Raw genomic sequence first — 20,832 nt, forward strand, 5'->3', positions numbered from 1 at the left:
ACTTCCCCCACCCACCCACCCCGCTGGCCTCCTTCCAGTTCTGAGGAGACACTGCCTATCATAGCTCTCCAACCTAAACAAGACTCCCAGTCGCATGACATCTGCATAGATACATAGGGAGGGAGAAGCATGTTCCCAATCTAGACGAATTCCTGTGGACCTGTGAGGAGAGACTGTAGCTTATTCGCATCTTTCACATGCAAAAAGCCCCAGATTCGGTCACTGGCATCTCCAGTCAAAATGCACAACTAGGAGGTGGTGGGGAAAGGCCTTTCTCTCCCTGAGATCCCACAAAGTTGTCATTAGTCACAGTCAACAACACTGGGCATCAATGGACAAAAGTCACAAGGCAGGTTTCCATGTTTCTAAGTTCTGCTCAAGTCAAGAGCCTGGCAAGATTGTGCAAAGATGGCCTACGTGTATATCAAATTTTCATGTTAGCTCACCACCTAAAACCCTTCGGTCCTGTTGGATCAGGCCAAAAGCCCATCTAGTCTATCATCCTCTTCCCACAGGGGCCAGCCAGTTGCCTATGGGAGGTCTTGGGCTCCACAGCAACTGGTATTCAAAGGCCTTTGAAAGTAGAGGCAGAACATGGCCATTGTGAGTAGTAGCCACGGAGCTACACACACACACACACACACACACACACACACACGCATGGTCTTGTTCCCGCTCAGTTACCTACAGCTCAAACCCAGTGAGTGTACAAGTGAAAGATCTTTTTCTGTTATTGGTACAGCGAAAGAAAAAGAAAATATTAACGGCGGCTTTTTCTGGTAACAACGCATCTCAAAAGAGGCTCCTATATTGAAGCTTTGGAAAAGATGCACATTGTGTAAAATTTAAGAACTAGTTGATTAATTACGTTAAAAAGCAGTGGTTTATTCAATCAAAAGTTCTTTTAATCAGTCAATTGCCCTACTGTTAGTCCTGATCTGGATGAATGTGTGTATTTGTCAACTAATAGGCCAGAAGTGTCTGCGCTGAAAGCACCAATTACTTGTTGAGTTGGGAAGAACAGCCAAGTTCAGTCCCCAATCCTCTCTAACCAGTTATCAGTCCTAGCAAAGAAAAGACACTAACTTTCTGTTTCATCCCTGACTGGCAGGGACTTGCGGAATCAGCCACTGCAATCCAGCTATCTTATTGGAGGAAAGAACTGCTGATCTGCTCTCTTCTATGCTGCAATGCCACCACTACAGATGGACAGTGGTGGTGTTGCAGCTGCCAAGCTACTCTTAGGCTTCCAACTGGCCCCAAGAAGCTGCTGATTTTGGGCTGGAGATGCACAATCACAACATGCTGGGTTGCCCTGACTCCAGACCACTAACAGAACCTCAACAGGTTGTTCACATCTGGATTTGCTATAGGCTGCCATTGTGGTGCTAAACACATCTAACCGTTCGTGATGCAAACATGTCATGCTTACTTTTGCCAGTATAATCCTTTTTGACAAGAGAGCAATTATTACTGCTGAACATTGGCATTGTCAGTAACCTATTTTTGTGCTCTTAAATCCCTTTATTATAGCCTCCAACTTAGTTACAAAGTTGAGCTTCAACAATAACTTCAGCAGCCCCAGTGGAGGCTTACAATTTATATATTGTAAATTGATGTAAATTGGTACCATGGAAAGAGCTAGATGCCTGAAATCTACTTTTCCTAGTGCTGTGAACCTGCCCTATTATGAAGTCCATTGGTTAGACAGGCTTTTTAGCAGAGGTATTGATTTGATTTTTGTTGAGAGTAAGACTGTCCAGCAATTAAAACATAGTAAAAAGTTTTCATATACAGTGGTACCTCTGGTTATGTACTTAATTTGTTCCGGAGGTCCGTACTTAACCTGAAACTGTTCTTAACCTGAAGCACCACTTTAGCTAATGGGGCCTCCCGCTGCTGCCGCGCCACCGCTGCATGATTTTTGTTCTCATCCTGAAGCAAAGTTCTTAACCCGAGGTACTATTTCTGGGTCAGCAGAGTCTGTAACCTGAAGCATATGTAACCTGAGGTACCACTATACATTCATCTTCTCTGAAGCCTTATTAGGCAGATGGCACCAATGTCTCCTGTCTCCCTTCTGTTTGCCATCCCTTTATAGTGAGTTGTGTACGTTTTCTTCTGCTATATGCAGTAAAATCTAGTAAAGTAGAGCACTTGAGAGAGTCAGATTTCACACGGCAGTGGACGTTGAGTCTTTTCACCATCCCTGCCTTCCCCCAAAATAGGGACAGGAATCGAGTTGGTGTTGGAACTTCAACCAAACAATTGTGTCAGTCCTATACATACCAAGTTCTATTATAAGATCCCAACAGTTAAGGAAGGTATCACAACACATTGTGTTTCACCTCTTGACTGCTCCTTTGGAAAATGCTCAAGGGTGTCAAGTGTTCCAAAGATCAATGCTCCTAATTTAGCAATGGCCCCAGCTATTAAGAGCCAGTGTGGTGTAGTGGTTAAGAGCGGTAGTCTCATAATCTGGGGAACTGGGTTCGCGTCTCCGCTCCTCCACATGCAGCGGCTGGGTGACCTTGGGCCAGTCACTCTTCTCTGAAGTCTCTCAGCCCCACTCACCTCACAGAGTGTTTGTTGTGGGGAGGAAGGGAAAGGAGAATGTTAGCCGCTTTGAGACTCCTTAAAGGGAGTGAAAGGCGGGATATCAAATCCAAACTCTTCTTCTTCTTCTTCTTCTATTAGGAAGATGCTAGGAGGAACAGAAATGTGTCATCAAAACTAGCCTACAGCTCTTAGACACAGTGGAGAACACTGCCCTGTTGCATTTGTCTAAATAAGAACCATGTGCCAGTTGAGTTGGCTCTTGTACATGGAATAGGAGGGCGGAATTCCTTGTCCTTTGACCCAGATGTCTTTTTCATTGTGGTTTTTAATTTTTTTTAATAAAAAAATAAATTTCACAAAACATATATGCATCTTAAATTACAAAAGCATTGGAATAAACAGGCCCACTGCCCTGATCCACCAAACTCTTCTTATGTCTTTACGTACTTATTCCATGCAGGAAGATTGCAGGTAGAACGGACACATGTAGACTTTTAGGGCAATGTGCTTGATCCCAGTTCCCTATATTCTTTTTGCCTCTATGCCTTCCCTATATCCTTTTTGCCTCTATGCCTTCAGGCTCAATTCCTGAAAAGGGTTGTAAGGTAACAATCCAAGAAGTCTCCTCTTTAGTTGGGAGAGGAGGAAGGGGTGGGCTCCATGGGGAGGAAGTAGGGCTCAAGCTGGCATGATTTTCGATACCTACATCTAAACCCAGCCACCATGCTAGAAGCACACAGGGCAAACTAGTGAGCAGGCAAGAGTAAACCCAAGGCCTTGCTTTTCTTGGCCAACTACACCTTCCCCTAGAGATGGAGGAGAAATTCAATCCAGTATGCCTTTAAAGCTGAATCTATCAAATGTTCACCTTCCAAAACAGTAAGGTAAAGGTAAAGGGACCCCTGACCATTAGGTCCTGTCGTGGCCGACTCTGGGGTTACGGTGCTCATCTCGCTTTATTGGCTGAGGGAGCCGGCGTACAGCTTCCGAGTCATGTGGCCAGCATGACAAAATCACTTCTGGCGAACCAGAGCAGCGCATGGAAACGCCGTTTACCTTCCCGCCGGAGCGGTACCTATTTATCTACTTGCACTTTGACGTGCTTTCAAACTGCTAGGTTGGCAGGAGCAGGGACCGATCAACGGGAGCTCATCCCGTCACGGGGATTCGAACTGCCAACCTTCTGATCGGCAAGTCCTAGACTCTATGGTTTAACCCACGGCGCCACCCGCGTCCAAAACAGTATATGAACCCAAATAGAGCAAAACAGTTCTCCAGCCAGTGTTTACAAAAATGTATAAATTTGGTGAAAGTGTGCATAAAAATGAAGATATTGGTGAACATAACTTACAAAAATGCATATATTAGGGGGAATTGCTTGCAGACCTGCATATAAAAATGTGTTTTACGAGAAAGTTGCACCAAAATGCTGATTAACTTTCATGAAGGGGTTTTTTTAATTGCAAATTGCTGCAAAATGTGGGCAACTGAAATTAATATTGGAAAAATGAGTAAAAGAGATTTAAAAAATGACATCTTCCTCCATCCTTACCTTCCTGTGCCCGTGCCCCCCGCCACTGCCCCAAATACCATTTACTACTGGCAACATTTTACAATAAAAATCAATTTATTTTGGGGACAGTGCCTCCAGTTTGAAATCTGGCATAGTCAAAAACCATAGCTCAGAAGATTATGTCTACCCAGCTTTTATTGGCATAGCTCTCCTTTCTCACTAATCCAGACTTCAACAAACCTGGTGCCCTCCAATTGCCATCAGTTCCAGACAGGCTGGTCTAATCTTTCCAAACCCTACACAGGTATCACTTTGCCATTTAAGTTCCAGTGCTCATGGCCAAGCTTTAAATGCATCACAAAGGAAAAAGAAAATGAATCATTTGACGATCTCCTGGATTGCTTCCTTTGCAAGTTGCAACTCACCCCAGAATTTTCTGCGTAGGACGGATGGTGCATTTTGCAAGACGTGTTTTGCAGAATTATCACACCATGTCCACGGGCTTTGCCCATTGGTTGCAGCAGAAGACTCTTCATTTACCACACATTATCATTGGCAGAAGCTGTGCCAAGCCACGGGCGGGCAATGCATCATGTAGCATCATCAGAGTCGCTCAAGTTCCGTGGCTTGAACAGGCTTACTCATCTTCTTGGAATCAATAATGCCTTTTAAAACAACATACTCAAGTTGGTATTCGGCTCATAAATATGCCTTGAAAGATCTTCAGCAACCAGCCTGGGAAGAAGCTCTTTGACTATAACAGCTGTCCTGGAATGACAGGTGCCACGTCAGGAGAAACAGCAGTTCCCCAATTCTCTTATTCTAGGGCACATATGATAATTCCCCAGAAGCACTTCTGTTTTTGGCCAGCTCACTTATTGTATGCACTGGCTATTGTTATAAGCAATTAAATGAACCTACATACCAAGTCCCTTTGATTTTTTAAAAATGTGGGGGGGGTGGATGTCTGATCTAGGTTGGTAACATTCTATAGTTGCTGTGAAACTTCAAGAAGGAACAATGGGAACTGCTTCCTGCATCGTATTCAGGCACAGCGAATTAACTCTGCACTGTCTCCTTAAGGGCATCACAACCTCCAGACTTTCCCCTTCTCTCTCTGTCTCTCTCTAGTTTTGGAGATGCCCTGCTGAAGGCCTGTGTTTGGAACCCGGCCAACAAAATTGTATATAACCCTTGTGGAACAAACTGGTTAGCAGCCCTGAATCCAGTTGTCCCTCTTCTGAAACACATTGGCTGTAATCCAACTGCCTTCAAAAACAACCCTGCTGATCCTGTTGTTTGGAGGGGAAAGGAGGTGAACCAAATCCAGCGGTCACCCTACTTTACCTCTTTGAATAGCCAACTAGCTAAATCCAAGCTTTTTAGAAACATATGCGCATCCCTCCTGTTAGATTGGGCTATGGCTGTTAATGCCCATGTTCCACTGCCACCGTTGGAGGCAATAATTGCTTCTGAATGTTTGGCTCTGCCCTCGCCGGTCTTGGAAGGATCCTTTAAAAAAGTCCCATATGACCAGAGAATTTGCACCTGTCCATTGGGGGATAGAGGAAGCCCTGAACACATATTTTTTAGATGTCCCTTTTATGATCAGGCACGTAGAGAACCCCTTGACCCCCTGCTGGAGAGGCTTGCTGACCTCCTGGTAAAGCAAAAATTCGATCTTCCGTTAGGCAAAGACCACAAGGCGACCCAGATTGTTGCCAGATTCTGCGCACAGATCTGTACGCACAGACCACCCCCCAAATCAATCTAGTTTGTTAAGAAAATTCCCAAACCCGGATCCACGGGTGACTTTGGGTCATTTCTCTGAGGTAGTCTATTTTAAAGTTTTTATGTGTTTATATGCGAGAGCTGGACCATAAAGAAGGCTGATCGCTGAAGAATTGATGCTTTTGAATTATGGTGCTGGAGGAGACTCTTGAGAGTCCCATGGACTGCAAGAAGATCAAACCTATCCATTCTGAAGGAAATTAGCCCTGAGTGCTCACTGGAAGGACAGATGTGAGAACCAGTGTGGTGTAGTGGTTAAGAGCGGTAGTCTCATAATCTGGGGAACCGGGTTCGCATCTCTGCTCCTCCACATGCAGCTGCTGGGTGACCTTGGGCCAGTCACACTTCTTTGAAGTCTCTCAGCCCCACTCACCTCACAGAGTGTTTGTTGTGGGGGAGGAAGGGAAAGGAGAATGTTAGCCACTTTGAGACTCCTGAAGGGGAGTGAAAGGTGGGATATCAAATCCAAACTCTTCTTCTTCAGATCGTGAAGCTGAGGCGCCAATACTTTGGCCACCTCATGAGAAGAGAAGACTCCCTGGAAAAGACCCTGATGTTGGGAAAGATGGAGGGCACAAGGAGAAGGGGACAGCAGAGGACAAGATGGTTGGACAGTGTTCTTGAAGCTACCAGCATGAGTCTGACCAAACTGCGGGAGGCAGTGGAAGACAGAAGTGCCTGGCGTGCTCTGGTCCATGGGGTCACGAAGAGTCGGACACGACTAAACGACTAAACAACAACAATGCGTATTGCACTTTTAAACTTAAAATCCATTGTTGTATATTGTTTTAAATGTTGGTTTTGCTATTGGGATTGTAGTTCCATTTGTGTTTCTCAGGCTGGTCTCTGACCGTAATAAATTTCATTCTCATGCTTCTGAATGCCAGTTGCTGGAAACTGGAGTGAGAGAGAGCGCTTTTGCTCTCGGGACCTGCTTGTGGGTTTCCTGCTGGCATCTGGTTGGCCACTGTGTGAACAGGATGCCTGACTAGATTGGCCACTGGCCTCATCCAGCAGGTTTGTCTTTTGCTCTTAATGATACATACAGCTCCCGCTTAGACGTGCAATTCCAGACCTAGCCAGGTTTGCGCAATTTAGTAGTGATTTCTTGCAATTCAGCAGGGAGGGCGCCAAATCCGGCAGCCTCCAGATTCGGTGCTTGGTTTTATCTGTTCCATAACATTGCTACTTGGTTGTAAAAAAAACCAAAAAAACACACCAAAAAACCACCAAACTTTAAAGCAGTTTACAAAAGATAAAACAGTAAAACCAAGAAAAATTCACAACCTGACTACAAATTACGAAAACAGATTAAAGTCACCTCAAATTTCTAAGCATCTGGGTAGGCTTGTCTAAACAGGAATGATTTTAGCAGGTGCCAAAAACAAGTACAATGAAGGTACCTGATTGCTCTCAAAAGGCAAGCTCCACCGACTGAAGCAGATGATTTTGGAAGTCTGTTTAGGCAGTTTGATTTCTTCACTATACAGATATCGAGTTTGATTTACCATTAACTCAGCTTGTAGTGAGATCTTATATAAAAAGCAGGAAAGGTAACAACCCGAATGCATTGCAAGCCTGGAGTGTGTGGGGTGTTGGGGTCAGCACAGGTGCACATCTGCTGATAACCCAGGCATGTCCAACAACGGCATGGGACATTCATAGAATCACAGAACTGGAGGGCACCCCGAGGGTCATCTAGTCCAACCCCCTTCAATGCAGGAATCTTTCACCCAACGTGGAGCTCGAACCCACAACCTTGAGATTAAGAGTCTCATGCTCTACCACCTGAGCTATCTCATGCAGGCATTGTCTGCAGTCACTCGCCTGCACAAGGAGCAATGTGTTGAGAAACAAAATGTCGGAGATGATGAAGGCAAGCATGTGGACACAGTTTAGGTCTCGGCAAGCGAACTTAAACACACACCCCATAATTAAGGCAGCACACATACGTTCTGTTTACGTTGTCATTTTCATTTATAAGCTGTCACCATCACCGCCAGCTTAAATTGGGTCCTGGAAGACACTTTCCGAGTTGGCTTCCTTTTGATGTTTATTTCTATCATTATTTTAGGGTCTCATTAGCTTAATCCACTGCGTAAACCACGGTTAACCTGCTTGCCTTTAATTTACTCTCTTTGCGCCAGGGCTAACTACTTTAATGGATGTTGAAAATGTGACCGATCAGGCTTGGGGCGAAGTTGCTCCTATAGCTGTCCGTCAGCTCATATCCTGGGCTGGATCAGCCATGTGTGGTTTGGAGGTCAAACTACATGTTCCAAACGTGTTTTTCCACAGTGCAACCCCAAACAGCCCAGGGGATGAGCCAAGCCTGTGCATAAGCAGAATTTAGGATAAAACCGGTTATGTAATTCTCACCTGTGGCTGTGTTGCCAAAGGGCTTGAAGGGAAGCACATGGCGACTCCAGATTGCTGTTAGACTCTAGTTAATAGTTTCAGTCACCCAAAGCTCTTGGATCATCATTTCAGTCTAGGAGGAGGGTGGGGGAGACAGATGGAAGCAACATTCTCAGCAAGGTTTTAGCCTCTCTTTGCATACATGCAAGATTAAATTGCAAAGAGGAAAAGGAGGCAATACAACACACTTCGAGAGCATCTGTTGCGGTGATTTTCTTCTTTATATCACATAATAACTACGGCAATGTTAACACAGGCCAGCCAATCTTTTTAAGCAAAAGGATTTGTGGCTTTGGCATGCCTCCCTCCCTACTGCTTAGGTCCAAGTTGATGCTTGTTAAGTATAACAACTCTGTATGTAGAAAGTTAGAAATAGGAGTGCTTAGAGGAATTCTCTGCATTGGTGAACTGGCTTAAATCAGTGTTTTTGTATACCCCACAATTAAGGCACTTCAGACATCTGGGGCCTCTGCTCTTAACACGGGGCAATTTCTAAACCCTCAAGATGATAGTGAAGTTGCCGTTTATATCCAAGATGCTCAAGAGTTCTGACAAAGGACTGAGAACGCACTGACTTCACAGACATAGGTCACCTCCCAACTCTCACTGTTTTGCAAGAGGGATTCAACCGCATACCAGAAATTAAAGATTGTTCAATTAAAGAGTTCTCACACAACAAATCCATTTTTAAAAATGGACCTTTTGCAGTTAGGAAAGTGATGGCGGGGGGGGGGGGAGAAGTGTGGGGTAACAATTGACAGTAATGTAGTAGGTTCCCAGTTATCAGGGAAATTCACTTGGCACCAACTCTTGTCATTTTTTGAGGGACAGACCAAAACATTTTTATTTTCCCAGCCAAGTTTTTAGTCGCTGCTTCTGGTGTAGATTCTTACGTAAATTGGGGTGTGTGGGTGTGTGTGTGGATATTCTGTTATGCTTTTATGAGTATTTTATTATATAATTTTGTGTTTTCCTTTTCTTGGACTTGATTGTGGGCTCCTGGTCTTCCTGATCACTGTTGGAAACAGGATACTGGGCTAGATGAAGTCCATTCAATCAGGACTTGTCTTAAGTGTAATAAGCTGGCACCTGGGGTGATGGTATTGTTCACCAGCAGAATACCATTGACGGCTGTTGTCAGGGAACTGACATCGGAGCTAGAGGTGGAGGGAAGGCTCTCAAATGATGCTGGAGAAGGGCCCAGCAGGGAGAGAGGCAGCTCCGCAGATGGGGAAGCAAATCAGCGCAACACCAGGGATATAGAGGGGCTGATGGGGGAATCAGCGAGAGGGCTCCAGGACTCTTCACCGAACACCAGTGGGGAGAGCACGGGTCCTCCGCTACCCACGCCCACCCTGCGCAGAAGACTTCCGCGCAGAGAGAGTAGGAGGAGACTGGGTGTCAAACAACTTTTATGTTGGAAAAGATTTAAGAAACGCCCACTGGCGGATTCTGCTAGCGACTGAGGCAGCCACGAAGTGAAGGGCTGCCCAGACTGAAAGGTTTAGCAAGGCAACAAAGCCTGGAGAGGCGGCAACTTACGCACGAGCCACCCATACTCATTACAGCTGCCATTCTTGTTAACTGATCAGATCAATAAATCCTCCTCCTCCTCACTGCCCCACTAAAAAAAAACCACAAGCACTTAGTGCTGAGCTAATATTTTTTAGAGATTTTATTGAAAGGCACAGCAAAGAGATCATGATTATTTCCACAGTAACTCCCACTATTACACAGTGGTGGGAGAGGTCTAATGTGCTGGCACAAATCTTATCAAAAGCGATTAAGCTGTTCTCAAAATACCTACATGTATTTTCTTCCCTGAAAGGTAATGGTAAAGGGACCCCTGACCATTAGGTCCAGTCATGGCCGACTCTAGGGTTGCAGCGCTCATCTTGCTTTATTGGCCGAGGGAGCCAGCATACAGCTTCCGGGTCATGTGGCCAGCATGACTAAGCTGCTTCTGGTGAACCAGAGCAGATCATGGAAACGCCGTTTACCTTCCCGCCGGAGCGGTACCTATTTATCTACTTGCACTTGCTTTTGAACTGCTAGGTTGGCAGGAGCTGGGACTGAGCAATGGGAGCTCACCCCGTCGCGGGGATTCAAACCGCTGACCTTCTGATCAGCAAGTCCTAGGCTCTGTGGTTTAACCCACACCGCCACCTCCTTCAAATATTCCTCAGATTTCTCTTTAGGCAAGAGCCCACCAAAAAATGCTTACAAATTTTGGCATTATTTTGACTTCCTTGCAAATTACCAAGATTTTACCACCACCGCAAGCTGACCCTTCAAGTGATGACCTTCAACAAAATGTTGTAGCATGGGGAAGGGGAAGTGGGACCTGTCACTCTCCAAATGTTGCTGTACTTCAAATCCCATAATAAGTATAATTTTTATTTTTAGTACCCTGCCCATCCGACTCGGTTACCCCAGCTACTCTGGGCACCTTTCAACATATATGCAAACATAATCGAACACTAAACACTAAAAAAACTCCCCTATACAGGGCTGCCTTCATATTTCTTCTAAAGGTTGTATAGTTTCTTATCTCCGTGACATCTGATGGGAAGGCATTCCATCAGCTCCAGCCAGAATGGCCAAGAGTCAGGGATGGTGGGAGTTGTTTCCCTGCAACATCTGGAGGGCCACAGGTTACCCATCCCAGTTGGAGTGTATTCTCATGTCCAAACAGGAGTCCTCAGGTTTAGGGGCCAGCTGGCCATACTCCCGGGTTTTCTGTTTTTCTCCTCCAACCAACACTCAATATCCTGTTGTGACTGAGCACGTTCTGGGGCTGTGCATTACACTCCTGCCTACTCTGCAACCTGTACACCCCCATCACTGGTTTCAGAGGCAGTATACACATGGCATTAGTGGTGTAGTGGTTAGGAGCGGTAGACTCGTAATCTGGTGAACTGGGTTCGCTTCCCCGCTCCTCCACATGCAGCTGCTGGGTGACCTTGGGCCAGTCACACTTCTTTGAAGTCTCTCAGCCCCACTCACCTCACAGAGTGTTTGTTGTGGGGGAGGAAGGGAAAGGAGAATGTCAGCCGCTTTGAGACTCCTTCAGGTAGTGATAAGGCGGGATATCAAATCCAAACTCCTTCCTCTTCATAATCCATATCTATCCTGTCATTTCTTGTGAAATACTATATTTTGAGAGGGCTGCCTCTCTAGATTTTAAAGATTTTTCCCCCTTCTGGAAGGCCCACAATTCTCTCAAGCAATGTGATGTGTGTGCCCCCCCCCCACTTAATTTGAGAGGAAAGCTAATACCAGGTTTCTAATGCAGTACACAGCATTAGAAGATTGGTTTTAAAAATGATGCTTCTCTCTGAAATTCCCGATTATCTCATCTTTTGAAAAACGGTAGCCCCCGCTGAAATGTGAAACTTGATTTCTGTGTCTAGATTTCTGTGAAGAAGCTCCTGCCCTGAGTCATCTGCCGCTGAGCTATAGTGAGACACAGTAGCTCTGCAACAGAGCACTCTGCTTTGCTTGCAGAAGGTCTCAGGTCCAATAGTCAGCAACTGAAGTTAAAACAATATCTGATAGCAAGTCTGGGCAAGATTTCTGCCTGGTACCCTGCAAAGCTGTGTCTACTCATCGCAGACAATGCCACCACTGAATCCATGGCCTGACTTGCTATAAGGCAATTTCATACGTGATTTGAGAACAGCTGTTTGTTTCAACATCACACATTCCTTCCTGAAAACACAAATTGATTCAATAGGCTAGTATGGGCACTGAGTCTGAAGTATTGCAATGTCCTTTGCTAAGCATTAGTTTCTTCTTTTAAAAAATATATATAAGAAAATAGACTCTCTTTACTAAAAACAGTGAGTATAAGCTTGCATTCTTCAATTGTTATCTGTGTTGCTTGCAGCGATGTGTGCCTTTCCTCCCCATCTTGCCTCAGGGAAGCTCCAAGTATCTAAAGAAAATCAGGAAAATATATTAGATAAATAGGTAGGTAGGTAGATAACTGTCCGAGTGCAAGTGGTTGACATTTCCTCTTTACAATGACAGCCACCCAAAATTACCCATTGCACTCCAGAGTTCTACCCTATCAGTATTTTCTCAAACTGTATATAAAATCCTCTATTGCATTTGCAGTTCTTCCAAATTTTGTATCACATGCATATTTGACAAGTGTACTCTCCACTTTCTCACTGGCTAGTCATAAAAATTATTAATAATGGTCAGGAGACATGAACCTCTGTGGGATTGAACTTTCTGTTTAATACTGCTCAACTGAATATTGGTATTCCTTTAAGATACATTTTATACATAAAATGTGGCTTTCTTGTTTTAAGCTTTTAAAAATGCAGCTATTAATTTGAAACACAAGCGATCTGCCCTTGTAACATGTGGGTGAGCAGAGAGGGGAGGCTGGGCTGCAGAATGACAGAAATCCAGTGCAAAAAAAATGAGCTGACAACTTTGTTGCTTCAGCAGACAGCCAAAAGAATGATGTAATCCATTTATAAAGCACCATAGCGAGTCAGGATCATTGCCCATAGGTGTTTGCATACTGTTGAATATACAGAGATAAGTAGCAGAAATCATTTCACCATGCCCGTGAAGCAAGGAGAAACTCGCTTCACAGTATGGAGCCATGTTTCAAATAACTTAAGACATGGCCTGAAATTTCAAGGAGGAGGATTTCACAGCCTTCCTTGAGGAAAAGCCACCCTGGGGTGGTTTCATATACTCCAGAGCAGAACACCCCATTTGTCTCCAAGAGGGAGTCTTGGCCAATCCAGCCTCCATGGCAAGCTTACCAGCATGATACTCTTGAATCAAACCACCAGTCCCATTTGCACTTTACATAAACGGGATTACATCATCGGGGTGTGTGTGTGTGTGTGTATATACCACAACCTTAGGTGTACATGTGATGCAGCCTTTACAGACTAGTGCACACAAGGATTGTCCTCCCAAACGGGCAGTGCTGTTAGTTTTGATGGGAATGATCTATTTCCCAAATCTTGAGATCCCCCGAATTGGCGCTTTCAAAGTTGACTGTATTTAGCCATCTGCTTAGTGAGCATGCAAGACACCTTAGCCCACCAAGTAATGATAAAACAGATGGATATATGCTGCTATGAACTCAAACCAGAGGACTGTGGTCCCAACTAGGTCCATTTCCCAAACCAAACATTCCTCATGGAGCGAATGACCCACATGCACACCGCCAAACATTGGTGGTGGTTGTTTCTCAAAGCGTAAGCCTTACCAAGTTAGGCCTCCAGCTGACATAAAAACTCCATGACTTTCATACGATTTGCAGCTCTTGCCTACAAGAAAAGGTTGCGATAGTAGTAAGTGCTGCTATGCCATCTGCACATAGGTGCTCATACACATGCACAAATCACACAGAGGCACCTAAACATGCTGCTCCCATATGCACCGTCTATATGCTTCACTCTTCAATGAAAAACTTCTGCTTCCGATCTCTTCAACACCTGAGGCCAAACTGGAATCTACTAACAGGGCCTTTTCAGGGGTGGCATATTCCTCTCCCAAGAAAAACTCACCAGGATTGGCCAATTGGAAAGTTTAGGAAAATAATAGAAATCTTTTCCTTTCATCAGGTTTACAGTGATAGGTTGGATGATTTCCAGAGTGCTGAAGATGGCTTGAAAAAGAGATCAGTGGTTTAGAAGATGGATCGCTAGAAACAGGTCTCTTTCTTTTTGAGCCTAGAAATCAAGTGGTTTTAATTTCTGCTGTTTTCCTTGCTTTCTATTAACTTTTATGGTTGTTTATCCATTAAGAGACTTTATGTGTATTTTATTGCATACTATGTAATTTTTAAATGGTGTACTAGAGAGTTCTTTTAGCTGAGTTGGCAGACTAGAAGTTCAAAAAACAGATAGCTAAATAAATAACTATACTGTACCACACAAACTCAATTGAGATTTTTCATTCCATTAAAGCTATGAGTAGACAGTAGCTTTCTCCCTAGCCTACTGTCTATGTGATTTAGCACCAATCTAGAAGTATTAGAATCAGAGCCCTTTCCCCTGCGCACAAAAGCTGAGCAGGTACTTGCACAAAACCCTGAGCAATCACCCAGTTGCACACTTTCTTTCTTGCTGGCCCTGTTATTTCCCTAGAGGCCCTGCCATTTCGAAACATCAGCATAGGCACTGGAGAATGCCCTTGTGGTTCTGTTTACACCAGGGATGAAGAACCTCTCGACTGCAGGCCAATCTTGGCCTGCCAGGGAGTCCATTTGGCACATGATATCATTTCCCCCAGACCACACTCACCCACCAACAGCAGCTGACATCAGCTGATGGGTGGGAGGGCAGGGTTTAATCCTGCCTTGGCTATACAATCCTGTTCCCAAGGAAGAAGGATTTTATCCTCACTCATCTGCTCACCATTAAAGGGCTGTGCAAAAGCGCCCTTTGAAGAAGCTTGCTCAGGGGAGCTACCTCAAAGAGGCTTTTGCAAAACCTTTAAGACAGCTCATGAGCTCCTGTTTGCTCAAAGCCTTTTCCAAGTATCCCTGCTTCCCCCATTAAGTTCCTGACAGCAGAGATGAAGGGGGAGGGGAAAGATCTGGAAAAGACTTCATGAGTCTCCTCCTCTAGTTCCTGATGTATCTCAAAGATTTTGAACTAATTCAATGAATTAATTAATCTGAACTAGTTCATTCCAGGCACTGCTCTAAGGGCATATAAACACTTCCTCTTGTCCTGCTGCTCTTCCCTGGGGGGAAATGCTCTTCAGCACTTGTTTGGAACAAATGGCAATTCAGGTTTTCACCAAATTGCCATTTATTCCAATGCATTGCTAAAGAGTGAGTTCTCCCTTGGAAAAGAGCGAGGCAAGGGGGAAAACTGCTTGGACCCATGCTTTCTAGGCTGATGCTCTCCAGTTGCTTTGCTGACTGAGAGTCAGTGTGCTGTAGTGGTTAAGAGCGGTAGACTCGTAATCTGGGGAACCGGGTTCGTGTCTCCGCTCCGCCACATGCAGCTGCTGGGTGACCTTGGGCCAGTCACACTTCTTTGAAGTCTCTCAGCCCCACTCACCTCACAGAGTATTTGTTGTGGGGGAGGAAGGGAAAGGAGAATGTTTGCCGCTTTGAGACTCCTTTGAGGGTAGTGATAAGGCGGGATATCAAATCCAAACTCCTCTTCTTCTTCTTACTTTGGGCTGCAGCCGCCATGAGCCCTGAGTGTTGTATTCAAAAGCACCTGGAGGACACTGGATTGGGGAAGGCTGACCTAGGCCTTCCAGACCCTCCTGCTCCTGCAGCTCCACTGAATCCTGTGCAAAGCCATTTCAGAAATGTCGTATTTGATGCGGGGCTCTTTGGAGATTTGCCTTAGAACCGAAGAGGTGTTTGATTTAACATACATATTGAACAGGACGTCCATCGGATATATTACAGTAGTCACACACTTACCACGGCATATGGAGTGCTCCCATCATAACCAGGATGGTTGAGATCCACACCAGCCAGATGCCAGGCCAGCAGTCCTTCAACATCTCCATTAAAAGCAAGACTGGCATGGGGAGAGGGAAGAAGATATATTTTATCTTCCATGTTCAAAGCAGTACAATTTGCTTTCCAAATTTCATAGAATCATAGAATCATAGAGTTGGAAGAGACCACAAGGGCCATCGAGTCCAACCCCCTGCCAAGCAGGAAACACCATCAGAGCACTCCTGACATATGGTTGTCAAGCCTCTGCTTAAAGACCTCCAAAGTAGGAGACTCCACCACACTCCTTGGCAGCAAATTCCACTGTCAAACAGCTCTTACTGTCAGGAAGTTCTTCCTAATGTTTAGGTGGAATCTTCTTTCTTGTAGTTTGGATCCATTGCTCCATGTTCGCTTCTCTGGAGCAGCAGAAAACAACCTTTCTCCCTCCTCTATGTGACATCCTTTTATATATTTGAACATGGCTATCATATCACCCCTTAACCTCCTCTTCTCTAGGCTAAACATGCCCAGCTCCCTTAGCCGTTCCTCATAAGGCATCGTTTCCAGGCCTTTGACCATTTTGGTTGCCCTCCTCTGGACACGTTCCAGTTTGTCAGTGTCCTTCTTGAACTGTGGTGCCCAGAACTGGACACAGTACTCCTGGTGAGGTCTGACCAGAGCAGAATACAGTGGCACTATTACTTCCCTTGATCTAGATGCTATACTCCTATTGATGCAGCCCAGAATTGCATTGGCTTTTTTAGCTGCCGCGTCACACTGTTGGCTCATGTCAAGTTTGTGGTCAACCAAGACTCCTAGATCCTTTTCACATGTACTGCTCTCAAGCAAATTTAAAACAGATTCAAACATGTGTTGCTGTCAAGGCTTTCAAACCAAATGACTTGTGAAGGAATGGGGCTTTTGAATGGGGACTGTTGTTCTGCAGACGGGCCTAGCGATCTCAAACACAGGATTCTCTCTATCCACAACTCCGTTGGAGGTAGCTTATCACCAAGGGGGCAAATAATATTTTTCAATAAGTTCAGCACCAGAAACAACAGTTAATTGCAAATTTTAAATCTCAATTTAGACTGCAATTCTAAATATACTTTGGAGTCTAGTTTGACCCACAGGCAGGAGGTTCCTCACGCCTGCTTTTAAATCCATATCATTTACATTTGAGAAAACATGCTTAGGACTGAGACATTAATGTGAAATGACAAAGATGTTTTGATTTGGAGAAGTATAAAAAGTATCTGCAATCTCACTCTTAGAACAAAAGTTTCCACGATGAATTTATGGCAACAACATCCAACGTGATTCTGCCTGATAAACAGTTCTGTATAGCTTGAAGTTACAAACATGAGTCTGACCAAACTGCGGAAGGCAGTGGAAGACAGGCGTGCCTGGCGTGCTCTGGTCCATGGGGTCACGAAGAGTTGGACACGACTAAACGACTAAACAACAACAATAGCTTGAAAGCTTGCCACTGTTTTGTGACTTTGAGGTTGGCTCCTTGTGAACCAACATGGCTACCTTTGCTTTACATAGCATCAGTTTCCCACTCCAAAATGGAGTAGGGAAACTGATTTGAGATCCAGCTTTCTCTTCCCAGGACCCATTAACAATTCTTAATACATTTAGCCCAAAAAATATTGACCTAGAAATTCATTCAAACCTCTACAGCAGGCCTGGGGAACCTGTGGCACTCCAGATGTTGCTTAAATGCAACTACAATCCTCCCTAACCATTGGTCATGCTTGCTAGGGCTGATGGCATCCAATTCTGTGCACTGGCAACAATGTACCTCCAAAAAGGATGACAAACAAAAGGCTGGGGATGGCTGCCAGAAGAAGCAGGACAAGGTTACAAAAGCTCCAAACAGCTGAGCTAGCAACACTGTTGATGAATCAGGCGCATAAATGAATAGGAGTGTACAGGAAGAAGCTTTCAACAGGCCAGTTTCACCCAGTGGGTGTGCCCATGACCAAAGGGGAAAAGGCACAGGCAGTTTCATATTTCACAACAACACACGATTCAGCTCATGACATGCAGTTTAAGTGGGATAGACAGCATTCAAATTGCTTCATTTTCATTTTTAAAAAGAACTTTAGCATTCACTGCCTGAACGCAGCATAACAGCAAATGTGCTACAAAAGCATGTTAACTTTAATTTCATGAAAGGTGGAAAGTAGGAGTTAGCAGCTCGAAGGCCTTTCTCCTCCGCAGACAAACCTGGCCTTCTGAGGGATGCCAGCCTAGAGGGCAAAAGAGGTGCCAATAAGCCCAGCTGGATCAGGATAAGGCCCAAAGGCCAATCTAGACAAGCATAGTGTCCACATACACATTTTTAACAAATTCTATTTTAATTTTTTTTCTTCTTTGTGTCATTTTTTTAAAACAAAGGCTTTTGCCCACTACAGAGATGGAGATACTGTACTTACATTTAAATGGGATATTGCCCTCCCTGATGCCTACCAAATGAAGACATCACAATTAAAAAGAATGGAATTGATTGGCGCTGGTCATTTATTTAGCCAAACTACTCTCCTCGCGATTCATATGTTGGGTTAATTATGCTCCTTGCATGGGAAAATTGCCTTTTAAGATTCCAGTCCTTTCCTTCATTATGAGTCAGGAGATTAAGCAAAACTCTTTCATCAGCTGCATCGCTAATCATGTCTTTTCCACCATCTTAGATATACACAAGATTAGTAATACGTTGAAAGTTTCATAAGTGCGCCTAATGAATAAGTCTTCAGCTGGATTTCATGTATTAAAATAAAGACTTGTTATTAAAACAACGCTAAGTAAAACGTTGAGAATGTAGTTTATGAAGCTGGGTTCATACATAAGCCTAAGATCCTCTTATAGCAAGGAGCAATATTTCCGGGTTTTAAAATGGCAAAACACAAACAATTCTTTTAGCTCTGGTTGAGTTCAGAGGGCACACCAGCAAACTGATAGTGGCATGAATGGTAAGCCCCTTTAAGATGCAACTTGATAAAAAGCTGTTGGGGGTTAGGAAGGCACTTTTTCTTGGCCACATTCAAAGGACAATTTGGTGTTCTTAACCTGCTTCCCAAGCTTCCATTTGCGCCTGTAAGGAAAGCATGGGCACATCAGTTGCAAAGGGACAGAAAAAATACCAAAAATTGCAACCAAATACGGAAAAGGGTGAGCCCCATCAGTGAAAGCCTGTGCAACGACTTCCACTTCCACAACAGGGCTTTCCCCTCTCCTCCGCTAGCACATCCCCCCCCCAAAAAAAAATTGGTTCACGGGAGTGTTGGGAGAACCCCCCAGAAGTGTGTGGAAGGAGGAGAGCAAGAATAATTCCTTCTGGCAAGTTGAAATGCTTGTCCTGATGGAACGATCGACAGAACAGGATGTTGAAGTCCTCTCAAAAGCTTGGAGCTGTACTCAACTTAAGTTCTACTCAGCGTAGACCCACTGGAGTTAAGTAACCTAAGTTAATCATATCCACTAACTTCAGTGGATTTCCACTGAGTATGGTTAGTCAGGGGTTGCCTCTGCTTGCCATTGGCTCTGAACTTCTGCCTTCCACCCCACCAGTTCCCAATGAGCACCAGCCACCAGACCACTGCTAGCATCTCTGCAGTGTAATTCATAAAGCTGAATGTTCAGTAGACTCCTTAAAAACTTCATCCTTCTCCATTTCATTCTGATCACTATGATCAGCCTTGGCAAGACAAGGCTAAGCAAGGCAGACAGGCATTGTCAGCAGTCACCCCCTCCAGTTGTGAAACTATCTCTCAAAACTGGAAAAGCTCTTGGGGCATAAGCTAAAGGGAGTCCCAGCTAACAAAATGTCAAGGCAAGTTAAGCAGATGTTCAAGGCGAGGGTAAGTGAAACCAATTTATTTAATTAAAACACTAATAAAGACATAGGAGCCAGATTTTGTAAGAAATTGTAGCTCAGTGGCTAAATTCTAGGGGTAGGAAGCCTGTAGAAGCCTAGTTAGTGTTCAGTACTACACCAAAAGCAAGAGTGAGTGATTTATATCACCTGAAACATCAAGCCTCTTGGCGGTTGGAGGGATGGGAATCTCTCACATCTGTCTCTAGTCTAAGAATACCAAATGAATAAAAGTAATTCAAAAGGCCACACACAAATGACACAACCCAAATTGAGATTCAATATGACCTTAACAGATTGGAAAACTGGGCGCAAACTAACAAAATGTATTTCAATGGGGACAAATGCAAGGTTCTGCACTTAGGCAAGAAGAACCAGCTGCACAAATATAAGATGCAGGACACCTGACTTACTAGCAGTACATGTGAAAAGAATCTGGGGGTCTTGGAGGACCACAAGCTTAACATGAGTCAACAATGCGATGCAGCAGCAAAAAAAAAAAGGTTAATGCTATTCTAGGCTGCATCAACAGAAGTATAGTGTCCAGATCAAGGAAAGTCATAGTACCACTCTATTCTGCCTTCCTCAGATCACACCTGGAATACTGTGTCCAATTCTGGGCACCACAATTTAAGAAGCTGGAACGTGTGCAGAGGAGGGCAACCAAGACTGGAACCAACAGACTGGAAACCAAGCCTTACGAGGAACAGTTGAACGAGCTGTGGATATTTAGCCTGGATAAGAAGAGACTAAGAGGAGGAGATATATAATAGCCATCTTCAAGAAGGGCCGTCACATGAATCAAGCTTGTTTTCTCATGATCTGGAGAGTAGGACTCAAACCAATGGTTTCAAGTTACAAGAAAGGAGATTCCAGTTAAACACCAGGAAGAGCTTTTTGATAGTAAGAGCAATTCGGCAGAGGAATGGACTACCTCAGGAAGTGGTAGACTTGGTGTTTCACTGTAAGTTTTTAAGCAGAGGTTGGATGGCCATCTGTCTTGAATGCTTTAGATAAGATTCCTATATTTCAGAGGGTTGGACTAGATGACTCCCTTCCAACTATGATTCTATGAAATATTGTGTTGGCATCCATCTTTCTCCAAAATGTGTATCGTAAGACATGACTATGCAACTTGTGACCTGCAAAGCCTAACACAGCCTTCAAGAAGAAGAAGAAGAAGAAGAGGAGGAGTTTGGATTTGATATCCCGCTTTATCACTAC

The 20,832-nt window shown here is 44.4% G+C and overlaps 1 protein-coding gene and 1 long non-coding RNA gene across 3 annotated transcripts in view; one reads left to right on the forward strand and one right to left on the reverse strand.

Moving 5' to 3' along the window:
- The first annotated feature begins 4,460 nt into the window (after positions 1-4,460).
- LOC310685916 lies at positions 4,461-14,197 on the forward strand. 2 transcript variants are annotated; one of them, XR_014515602.1, is made up of 2 exons: positions 4,461-4,852; positions 13,882-14,197. It is a non-coding gene; the product is annotated as an uncharacterized lncRNA (long non-coding RNA). The 2 variants fall into 2 exon arrangements; XR_014515603.1 differs by lacking the exon at positions 4,461-4,852 and adding an exon at positions 10,202-10,296.
- Positions 9,934-20,832, reverse strand: part of ASPG (asparaginase) — a 66,567-nt gene continuing 55,668 nt past the window's right edge. The window contains 3 exon segments of the mRNA XM_083518571.1: positions 9,934-12,218; positions 13,524-13,584; positions 15,708-15,807. Coding sequence (XP_083374697.1) covers positions 13,528-13,584; positions 15,708-15,807 — 157 coding nt within the window. The 3' untranslated portion in view covers positions 9,934-12,218; positions 13,524-13,527.

This window comes from Podarcis liolepis (genome assembly GCF_965112155.1).
Source record: "Podarcis liolepis genome assembly, chromosome: 1".
Classification (NCBI taxonomy): Eukaryota; Metazoa; Chordata; class Lepidosauria; order Squamata; family Lacertidae; genus Podarcis; species Podarcis liolepis.